An 11,747-nucleotide genomic window follows, 5' to 3' on the forward strand; every position below is an offset into this window, starting at 1 on the left:
AAGGGCATATTTGGTTTGGGTTCAGTTTTTCAACACAAGCAAGTATTTCGGAGTGACAGGTGATTTCGCATGTTATATGGAGTATCGAGATCAGCAGTCTGAAGATAAATAATTCTTGAGTCAATTGAAAAGTTGATAATTATGGTTTGAAGAGTACGAGTTAACTCCAGCACAGGACTCTGGGAAGCAAAATGGCCGCCCAAAGCCACACATAGTTCCAAAACCATACAAAAACAACACATTGTCATCTTCAAAGGTGGGTGAAGGAAGTTGGCATGCTGTCCATTTATGCCATCCTTCACTTCTGCCAATTACTTCGACCTTTGAGGGGATTTTTAAGACGGAAATAGTTTTAACAGTAGGAGTGGAACCTCAATTTCTCAGACCCACTCCTGCATGGATCTCTTGCAGTACAGTATGTGGCGCTGCGTGTCCTTCCTCTTGAAGCGGAACACGGTGTAAAGCAACACCATCATGCACAGGGCCAGGACACAGGGGATGGCAATGGCCACCGCTTTCTCCGCTCCACCGCTGCTCTCCAGCTTCAGCACGATATCAACGTCATCATCGTGGTCATATTGAGGCGGTTCCTCTTCTTGTGGGGAGCTCCAGTCCCAGTCGGGGTCGGTGGGCAAACCGTCGCAGCCCATAAAATCCCGCAAGATAGACCTGGGGTAGCCTTGCTCCACTCTCAGCCGCTGGTTGTTGAACTTCCAATACTCCTTCCCCTTGTAGAAGTATGTGAATCCTTAGGGAAGAAGGAAGACAGCTCATATTGAACCACACATAATGGAAAACATAAACCGAAACATAAACAGAAATTTCAACCAATCCAGTCATTGCTTGTACAATGATTTGGGATAATAAAACAATGTAATTAGAAGTCAGTTAAATGTTACTATAATTATAGGCCTATTATATTATATTGTATTATATTATATTATACTTTCTTGTGCTCACCAGAAAGCCACTTTGGACCGCGCTTGGACAAAACACAATAAATAATGCCAAAATGCCCGTTTTGTCAAGTATCCTTGCAAGCATAGTTAAATGAGTAAAATTAAGTCTTAAATGTACTTAAAGAGTTAAAGGATGCATGTCAGATCCGCATCATGTGGCTGGTCTTAAAGTGACAGCAGCCTAATAAACCTGCCACCGTGATGTCTGTCATTAATGTTAAATCTTAAAAAATATAAAACTGTTAAACATTTAATTAATGTTAAATATTCAAAGAGCACCATTGTGTTATCAGATTTGACAAAAGTGGTAACCCACAAAAAAGACCATTCAAATTAAAGTAAAACGCTACCAAACCTTTTTTGAAGGTCCCATTTGGCAACTATTGGTTCAATTATGAGGAAGTAGAAGTAGAAGTTGAAGTTATAAATCACCCAAATGCTGCCTAGAACTAGTTGTTCCTTAAAAAACTCCAAGAGATTGTTGAGAGAAGCCACACTGAGGCCAATTATCACATCGAAGGAGCTCAGAGATCAGGTGAGGACTCACTACTTGCACAGAGTACAGACATCATACATAAGTTTCAAGAAACTTTTTATCTTCTGCCAGTTGTCACCAACACAAAGTCTGAAGCTCAGCACCTCAGAGTGAGCCAATTACTTAAACCCTGCGCCTCTGAGGGGATTCTAGAGTTTCCAAAAGACAAGTTTACATTCAGGTCTCTCAACAAAATATTTAAATGTGGGGTAAGGTGACCAGACGTCTGTTTTTTGGGTACTGTCCCAGTTTTCTTGGTCGCACGCTGCTATTTTAGCCTTGATAAACTGAACCCAGATGAGAGCAGAGCATTATAAGGTACTACTTACATACTAACTATTCATGTTAAAGTAAAACTGTTTGTATAAAACATTTAAATGTTTAAAAGTTCCACATTCAAGATGCAGTATCTTTCAAGACACACACATCTTAACACAGTGGTGAAAATACACCTGATATAAATTAATAATAATAATAATAATAAACACACTTAACAATTGTATTTTGAAGAATCCACATACTTTGTGCTTAAAATGAGCCTAAAGTGCAAAGTAATAAGCATAATTAGCCTTAGATTTTAGCCAATGATCCATTTCCAAAAGCACAAATATAAAATAACCTTTGAGTTAAAAAGATATAATTACTGTATATAGTATATGTTTATTGTTTGGTATTTTTCATTGTGTGATTTTTGGTGAAATGTATTAAAACCAGTCAGACCTGCAAACATCATAATAATTAATAATAATTATAATTATTGAACTAGGAAATGTCCCCGGTTTTGTAAATCTTAATGTGTGGATTAAGTTAAGCAAAACATAATATTTCACTTTGTAATTAAAAAAAAAAATTAAATATAAAAATAAAATAATATTTTTTCCAGTTTTACTTAAAAGAGTATAAAATGCAAGCATACTCAAACTTGCATTACCCACATAAAAAGTCATATCTCAGTGTGTCTGAGCATTATGTGCAAACCACCAGACAATGGCACCAATGAAAACGCAATTATGGCACTTACAATGATTCATTTTGATTTCCAGTTTTATTACAAGGCACTGCACAGTTAGCTGGGATCATTTCAATGTCTTACCATTGGCTTTGTCGACAAAGGCTCCCTGTGGAGAGTCTGGGATGCCTTTCCACACAGTAATAGGTTTTGGATATCCAGGGTCCATGGTCCTCATGTCCTCATTGTACCTCCAATACCTTTAACAGTAAACAGAGAAAGAAAAATCGGTCTCGGACGTTAAGGAACAATCCAGTGAAGGGGGTATCCACTGGGTCCCATTGTACACTGTGCCTGGAAGCTATAAAACTGACCTATCGCCTTTGAAGAAGTAGGTTTTGGCCACATCTTCCCACCAAACAGCTGTTTCAATGCTCTGCGTAGGCATTCCATTGCCAAAAAGAGAAATGTCCTGAGGATATGTGGGCTGCAAAGTTGTATCCTTAAACACCCAGAACCGGTTGCCTTCAGAAATATGGAGAAATGGAAAGACTGAATGTTTAAATAAATGGCATCGTCTTCTCATAATAATAATAATTTGAATACTAATAATACTGATGACAATTATGGCTGGTTTATAAGAATGCTTGTTTCCACCACGGAATAAAAAAGTTAAAAAGTTTGTGTCTCACAGTTCTGACGTTTTTTTCTCAGAATTGCGAGTTTATACTTCGCAATTCGGACTTTATAACTTGCAATTGTGAGTTTATATCTCACAATTCTGAGGAAAAAAAGAAAACTTTAAACTCGCAATTGTGAGATATAAACTTCTGACTTTTCAGAATTTTAGCAATTCTGACTTTATTTCTTAGAATTGCGAGTTTATATCTCGTAATTTTCTCTTGTGAGATATAAACTCGCAATTGTGTTATAAAGTCTGAATTGCGAGATATAAACTCTGAATTCTGAGAAAAAACTCAGAAATATAAAAAAATACAAATTTCTTAATTTATCCCTTACTTATAGTCCATAACTCAATTTGTTAGCGATCACATCGCAGCTGATTGGTTGCGGTGGCATCAGCAGCCAATAAGCTTGCTGCTTATCTTTCAAATACTTATCATTCAAATAGCAGTCTGCAGTGCGCTTCAGAAACCCCCCACCTTCCCCAGCTCCACCTATATAGATCTGCCACGGGTTATTTCATGTATGTTACATGTGCAACAGCAGCAGCATGTCTTACTTGTTCACAGCACTGTCTGTGAATGTATTTACTGTAGCAAGTCTCGGTACTTGCTCTGAAGCAGCAGCAGGAGCGTAGCAGATCTATTCCGCCAATACATTAACATTGCCCAATCCATTACCTTGGCAGAAACAAGCTTCCACAGTTTTAATAGACCCTGAAAGCTAAGGCCTTTCCTTCACATATTCACATCTATATTTAGGCTGTAAGATTTAAAAGTCAGAAGGAGAAACATCTTACCTTTGAAGAAGACAAATCTCCCCTCGCTGTTTTCGTAGACAGCATCGATCTTGGGAGGCAGACCTCTCCAGAAGTAGCTTATTTGCATTGGGTATCCAGGCACCACAGAATTATCTCGCACCCTCCAGAACCACTGATCCTAATAAGAGCGCACTGGTGTTAGGAAACGTTATACGGCACTAATTCTCTGTGAAGCTGTTCATTAGTCATACCTTGAAGACAAACAGCTCCTGTCGTAGGATTGCCAGAGTGTTGAATCCTCCGTCGCAGATGTTGGGTTTGGAGTTGGGGTGGGTGGGTTTGGACTTCTGCGGAGGGCGATGAGGGCGACCCTGGCGGTCCTGCTTTCGAGGGTCAGTCGGTGGGTGCAGGCGAGGAGGCGTAGCGGTCGTGAGCAATCGTGTTGGCTGAGGGTTTTTGTCTGGAGGGCCTGCAGAAGTAATGAAGAATTCAAATGAAGAACACAAATAAGGTTGTCAAGAAAAGGCAAAACTCTTTTCAAAATCTAGATGAAAACACATGTGGCAAATAAATGTACTTTGTATTTCATGTGGTTGTGAAAAACTATTATACCATTTTCAAGAAATGTAATGACTTAACCATTAGCAGTGTGCCCCCTATACTCTCATTCACTATTCCCTACATTACTCCACTAATAGAGTTCACTTGAAGGAGTGAATGAAAACAAGTGATTGAATTTGGACACTGAGTGCACAGGACGGGCTTCTGATTTTGCATAGTTTGTTCTTGCTGTTTAATAATCACTTGAAACTGGCAGCTCCAGTAGTAATGGAAATACATACGGTTTTCTTTTCAATTATTTTTTTCTTTTTAATGGCTTTTTTCTTCAGTATGACATGCTCATCATATAAAAGGTATGTATAAATTGCATTTTAAATATGTCTTTGAATAAATCAATAGATCAAAAATAGAACATCACTTTCAACGTCCCTTATTTAACATATTTGCAAACGATTACAAAAAGGATATGCTTGTTTCTTATGCCACTTAAAGGGATGGTTCAGAGTAAAATCAACCTAGGGCCTTTGCACCATGACCTTGAGCCAAACACCCCCCCATCCCCCGAAGCCTTTTTTCCTTGGTCGAACATTATTAAAGTTAGAGCTTATTTAGAGATATCAGCCGAATGGCTTAGTGCAGGCGCTAATGGATCCTAGGCTGTATCTCGTAAATTACCCCACTAATAATGCCCAGAATGGTACTAAACTTCTACAGTAGTACAAATAGGTTCTGTCCTCATAAAACGAGGCATTGGAAAGTTTGTAAGTACATCAGGAGTTAATTTAAATAACACTTGCCTGATGGCTAATGCTACCGCTAACCCGGACGTCGAGGTCACTTCCGTGATTAGGGAAAAGCACGTAAAAGTCCTGGCAGAAAGCGATGCATAAGGATGTAGTGTAACGACGCCCAGTTCCAGGAATGCACTAATATTTTGTTGGTAGTACCAGTTTGTAACAATTATTAGTTAACACAAAGTTGTCAACACTTCGGAAAAAATAATATTTTGTCATTACACTACATCCTTAAGCATCGCTTTCTGCCCTTTAAAATTCATTTAAATCCTTGAAAGTTTACTAACAAAATACAAATTAAAACTTTTTTAATATACATGTTTTTAGTGTGTTGCTATGTGGTTGTTTGGGTATTATGGGTGTTGCTAGGCTGCTCTTATTGGTTGAAAGGTAATTGCTTACTGGTCTAAATCAAATAAGCCCACAACCACGTTTTTATAATAACCTGGGCAGCATGCCTCGGATATGGAGAAATGTATCCTAGCGATTGTAAAAGAAAAAAATTGTAATAGTAATGCTGTAAACAGGTTTAAACGCACCATATATTTTCTGGATGCCCTGGAGATCATCATGAGGCAGTTTGAAGCTCTCAGTGTCCATATACTGATAGAATGGAGCCATTATAGCCGTAGGATCATTCGAATGTTCCAATCCCAAAGCATGACCAAGCTCGTGGACCGCCACAAGGAACAAGTCATTACCTAAGGAGTAGAAAACAACAGTGAAAATACAATACACAGGATTTGCTTTGTTGTAGTAGTTGTAGTTGTTGTTGTTATGCTTGTGTTCTTATTTATGAAAAGTATCAGGCATTATGACTCACTACACAAGTGCTTGACCTGAGATCCATCTTAATGTTGTAATGTGCAAGTGTACGGTGTGTGTGGGCATGACAGAAACAGTAGCTTTGGAAACAGAATGCAAAACAGATCCCACATTGCTTTAAATCATACAACAAAACTGGAAATATATTCCATCCTGAACTAATGATGAATGAAAATGTTATGCAAGATATCCTTCTCAGCAAAAATATTGTCTTGAATGTTCAGTTGTACAAGTATTATGAGGGTCACGCTTTTTATTACTAAGTACTTAAGCAACTGATACAATTTACTTATTATGTGCATACATGTTGGTGCATTGTAATTACATTTAAAGTACTCACATTTAATTACTAATTTGTAGTTGCACTGTTACTTTACCTCTAACTGTAACCCAAACCCTTACCCCAAAAATTAACTCAATCCTAATCCTAACCCTAACTCCTAAACCTAACATTCTTCAAACTCATTAGAAGTAAATGTGGGAATTATTTACAAAGTAAATATATAGTTGTGTAGGTATTTAATGTAAGTAGTTAAGGCCACCTAATATAAAGTGTGACCAAAAGAGTAGTTGTGTTGCACTCACGAAAGAATGTCATACAGGTGTAGAACATCATGAGGGTGAGTACGTGATGTAGAATTTTTGGGTAAACTATCTTTTTTTCTTCTTTTTTTTGCAATTTGTGTAAAGGGTCATCTTGTCATCTTCACTGACCCCTCACAAAACAGATCTGGTAACAATGAGTGAATGTTGGGGAGGCTTTCTAAATGACTCATCAAAAATTATCCCCTAATTGCTGCTTATTCTATATTACATGCTGTTGGCAATCAGCCTTAACATAAAGAAAACCACAGTGTTGTCCATATGGACTGTGGTGACTCTAATGAAGCCTGACTGAAACCACGGGAAGCTATTATGCCAGGCACGTGTAACATCAGAGACGGCAGCAAAACAAACAGCCGAAGAGTGCAGGTGGCAGTAAATGTGAATGTATTCGCAGCCATTTATTACTGTCTCGACTGAGACATTTTGTGAAAGGAGATGAGCATCTTAAAAGCTCTCTGCATCCAGTCGGCCCAGGTAATTAAAGCTGAGTGCCTCTAAGTGCGGCTCGCAGTGAAGAGATGGATCTGATTACCTCTCATTTAATGGGCGCAACCGTAATGCAAATACTATATATCAAACAAAGCTGACACCTGACATGCACAGAAACATGAACGCGCATACACAGACTTATTCAGGGAAGAATAACTTAAGAATCAATTGCGACCAATGATAGAATTGTTTACTTGCCTTGTTTTAGCACCTGATTCACTAAAGGAAATATGTCAATCATACCATGACTAAAAAATGTGCTGAACACTATTTGCATGCCACAATTCCCCATCTCGCAGGCCGGTTTTATCAGGACTGTGCAACTCCATTCCACCAATGCGATCTAGAATACACTTGTCAAATGTCAAACTTGATGTAGCTTGACTACATCACATGGATATATGTCTGGATATATGGCCACCATTTACTGCCATGATCATTACAAAAGTTTGAGAAACCAGTAGAATCCAGTTTACCACATGATACTATGGGCAGTAATAGAAAGCTGTCATGTCTGTAGTAAAATTAATAAAAATGTGTTGTAATGCTTCAACAGGGCAAAGTAATGGAAGTAAATGTAAAAATACATGAACAGAGATACCAATTAAAGCAATGATCAGTAGATTTGATCTATACCATCTCGCAGAAAACATTTTTACAGATCTCAAGTTAGCACAGACCATAAAAAATCTAACACTTATTTATACATTACTGTTCAAAAAAGGAGGAGCCAGCTGAGATGGCACAGGCATCTATTCCGGATGCCTCCTGGACGCCTTCCCGGGGAGGTGTTCCGGGCGCGTCCCACCAGGAGGAGACCCCGGGGAAGACCTAGGACACGCTGGAGGGATTATGTCTCCCGGATGGCCTGGGAACACCTCGGTATCCCCCCAGAAGAGCTGGAGGAAGTGTTGAAGCAAGGTCTTCCAGTCCCTGGGATGAGCTCTTGATCTCGAGAACCCGACAGGACGTGGGTTTTCGCCACAGGTTGTGAACTCTTCTTTGTTGCAAGGCACCTTCGGGAGTGTTGGAGTTTTTGAGATCCTATGAAGACATTGTTTCCGAGTGGCCACAGCTTGCACTCAGCTGACTCCCCTTGATGGCAATGTTTTCATGGTAGTTTTCAATAGTAGGATTTCCAACTCCCTATGAGAGAGCTTGGTTTGTTGCTGGAGTCTCAGTTGAGGATTTATAATGGTGCAGCTAGCACTTTTTCCTAGCCCCCTTAAACTTTCTTGTGATCTGCGACCAAGGATTGCTTCTGGTCTCTGTTTGCCTTGGGTGAACCCCTCCTGTTGTACGGTACCTCAGAGTGCAGGTTTTACAATGGTTGTAGCTAGCCTTAGCTGGTAGCTCCCATTGGTCATTTAGGAACCTTGAATAGAATAGAACCTTCCCTGTTATGGGCAAGGTCCTCTGCTCCCTGTAATGAGCTCGTTCTGACTTCAGCATAATTCCGTTATAGACAGTGACATTGAGTGGTATGGCTCTCTGTGAGCCTCCTTGGTGGAACTGTCTATAAGGTGGAGTTTTGTTAGGCCTCCTCTCGCTCTAGAGAGTCATTCTGCTGAGACCTCCGCTCCCCAGAGCTCCGCTTGGATAGCAATATTGAGTTGTAGGGCTCTCTGTGAGCCTCATTGGTGAGGTGGTCTTTTAGTGTAGAGCGTAGCTAGTCTTCCTCTCGCTATAGATGGTTGTTATCTGAAACCTGTCTTCATGAAGGCCATGGATTTGGTTCTAGGCTCTTTTTGGATCCTCCTTGGTTAACTGTCTTTAAGGTGGCATTGCTAACCTTCCTCTTACTTTAGAGAGTAGTCCTGCTGAGGCCTCCGCCCCCAGAGCTCTGCCTGGATAGCAGTTTTCATATATATTAGGCTCCTTTGAGACTCCTTGTAAGCAGTCCTTTGTGTAGACCATAGCTAGGCCTTCTCTTGCTTTAGAGAGTCACCTTGCTGAGGCCTCTGCTCTGAGAACTCCCCTGAGTGTTGCTAGGTTTCCCCACGTGTGACCTCCACTCGTCAGGGGTGTGTCCGCTGTGGCGACTGGCCGGATATATTTACAGTATATCCTTGGCCATATTCAGTTTAAGGTATTCTTTGAATACCAGGCCCTGTGCTAAGCTCTATGTAGCCAGGGTGTTTGGCCCTAGGGAATTGAGTCACGACGACCGCTGGTGAGCAATGCAAGGACGGTGACTCCGGATCCGTTCCGTAGAAGTCCCTGACTTATGTCAGCCATACGTCACTCATTCCTTCAGCATTCGTGGGCATTTGTTCCCCATTAGTGCCTAGGATGCAGTGAGAGTTCCAATTCGAAAGGGAATGACTCGAGTTACGAATGTATCCATGGCTCCCTGAGAAGGGAGACACTGTGTCCCATTGCCATGCTTCAGGCATGCCTGCCCATGTCTCCTTCAGACAAGAAGTGGATGACATGTACTAGAGGCACCCTATTTATACTCTGGTCATACCAGTAGTAAAGTTAGAGGCTGTCGCCAGCCAATGTTATTGTCAAGCTTTGACACGTGCTTCAGACACCGGTCATGCCAGAGGCATTCACCATAAGCGTCCTAGGACGCAGTGTCTCGTTCCCCTTCTCAGGGAACCAGAAAAGGGGTTCCCTGCTTTGCATCACAGGAAAAATGTTACTTTTTAAAATATGTTAAAATAGAAAAATGTTATTTTAAAGGGGACCTATTATGCTCTTTTGTAATGTCTTGATTTTGTCTTTGGTGTCTACTAGGATAGGGTTTCATGCTTGAATGTTCAGAAGAAAGAAAACAACATTATTTTTCACATATTTGACATTGTTGCAGCAACTCTCTTCACAGACTGTTAGTAACACTGTTTAGTTCCTGTCTCTATGAAGCCACTCCTTCTGGTAAGCACATGCACTCTAATTGGTCAGCTGTCGACCAGTGTGTTGTGATAAGTTAACTGCTTTAAGCTTGTTTCAGAAATGTCCCACCACTTACCATAACTTCAAGTTTGAACACACTTCTAATGCAACTCAACCAGGCACCGCCCCTTTTAGCATATGCCTTAGGCAGGAATTATTTAAATGATTAATATTGTGATGTGTTCATTCCTGGAAGACTACAAAGAAGGCATTTCATCGAGTTCAGAAACAGTGTTTATGTGAATGTTAGATTTGGTAGCGTCTGTGCTAACTTGGGGTCTGTAAAACAAATTTTTTACAGAATTCACAGCTATTACTCTGCCCTGCCATTGATCATAAATATGGCTGTAAAAGTAATGTTCATGATATGCTACTATGCATCAACTAATGTTAACACTTAGAATTTTATTGGTGTTAGCAAATTACATACTTCACTAACGGCTTCATTACATTTTGTGGCTGCTTAAGCTGGTTAGAAAATGCCCCGGTGAGATACTATGAGCAGGTGGTGCAGCAGTTTAGTGAATTCTCCACCTTAATATGTAAAAAGCTACAAACGGCAGTTCATTAAAACACTAATTTCAGCCTGTAAATTATAGCACTAATTACTTTAAATGAGTCTTATTTTGCAGAATTAGTGTTGGTTTTAGCCATTACACTTCCTAAAGTCATTTATTTTTCAGTGGTACTTGTAAAAGTCTCCAGATGCCATTAAAGATTTAGCTGCTCTGTCACATTTGCATTCCTGCTGAAATGGCAACTTTATTGTTTGTTAATTGTTGAAATTGAAAATGTGGCCTAACCTGCCGTTCTCTCACCATCATGGTTTGGGTTGCCCAGCGTCCAGGGTTCGTCTGAGTCAAAGTGTGTGTCGCCCCCTATGCCCGGCCCTGGGAAATAAGCATGTGCCAGGAAGCCTCCTTCTCCATCAAAAGGAGAGCTGTCACCATGGAAACCAGAGGCAAAGATTATGGTGATGTCGACGTCGCGTTTGCCGCTCTCCAGAGCGCTGTAGGGCACGGCCTCAAAGCGTAGCGGCGTGACGCCTTGCCATACGTCGAACGCTCGGCGGATGGCCTCATGTGTTTCTCGTGCTCCCACTTTGGGAGTCACATTTTTAATGCTAGAAAAACAAACAGAAAAAAAATCATTATTTAGCAGTGGAGTTGAACTCTCTAGCAAACCTTAAGACTAAATTTGGAACAGCAGGAGGGTGATTAAATGATTACCTAATTAAAAAAATTGGATGAACTATCCCCTTTAATTTCTAAAAGGATCTAAAATATACTTTTACTTGTGATTTAAAACTGTTTACATGTTCTACACTGTTAACTTTCAACTTCCATTTTGTCAGACAAACTTTTAAAAGTTATGCAAAAAAAGTTGGCATTACATAAATAGACATAAATTACCTGATACATGAGTTAGACAAATTTAAGTTGTTTAGTGTAAAGTCCGCCAAAATAGCATTTTACATCAGTAAAGCGATATTATGGAAGTTTGTTTCGACTATGGAATAAAAAATAAAAAAGGTAATTGTGACATTTTATATCATAATTCTGACTTTTTTTCTTGCAATTGCAAGACTTTTTTTCTTTTTTGTGTGAGATAACTTATAATTGCAAGAAATAAAGACAATTGTGAAATATATGCTTGCAATTGTGAGAAATAAACTTTCAATTCTAAG

The 11,747-nt window shown here is 39.8% G+C and overlaps 1 protein-coding gene across 1 annotated transcript in view; it reads right to left on the reverse strand.

The window, feature by feature from the left end:
* Positions 1 to 380: 380 nt before the first annotated feature.
* Positions 381 to 11,747, reverse strand: part of mmp16b (matrix metallopeptidase 16b (membrane-inserted)) — a gene marked incomplete at both ends in the record, with an annotated part of 34,756 nt that continues 23,389 nt past the window's right edge. The window contains 7 exons of the mRNA XM_081374395.1: positions 381 to 748; positions 2,588 to 2,703; positions 2,818 to 2,968; positions 3,927 to 4,065; positions 4,139 to 4,356; positions 5,782 to 5,943; positions 10,864 to 11,183. Coding sequence (XP_081230521.1) covers positions 381 to 748; positions 2,588 to 2,703; positions 2,818 to 2,968; positions 3,927 to 4,065; positions 4,139 to 4,356; positions 5,782 to 5,943; positions 10,864 to 11,183 — 1,474 coding nt within the window. The remainder of the gene's footprint in view (positions 749 to 2,587; positions 2,704 to 2,817; positions 2,969 to 3,926; positions 4,066 to 4,138; positions 4,357 to 5,781; positions 5,944 to 10,863; positions 11,184 to 11,747) is intronic.

This window comes from Scardinius erythrophthalmus (assembly GCF_964197995.2).
Source record: "Scardinius erythrophthalmus genome assembly, chromosome: 9".
NCBI classification, from domain to species: domain Eukaryota; kingdom Metazoa; phylum Chordata; class Actinopteri; order Cypriniformes; family Leuciscidae; genus Scardinius; species Scardinius erythrophthalmus.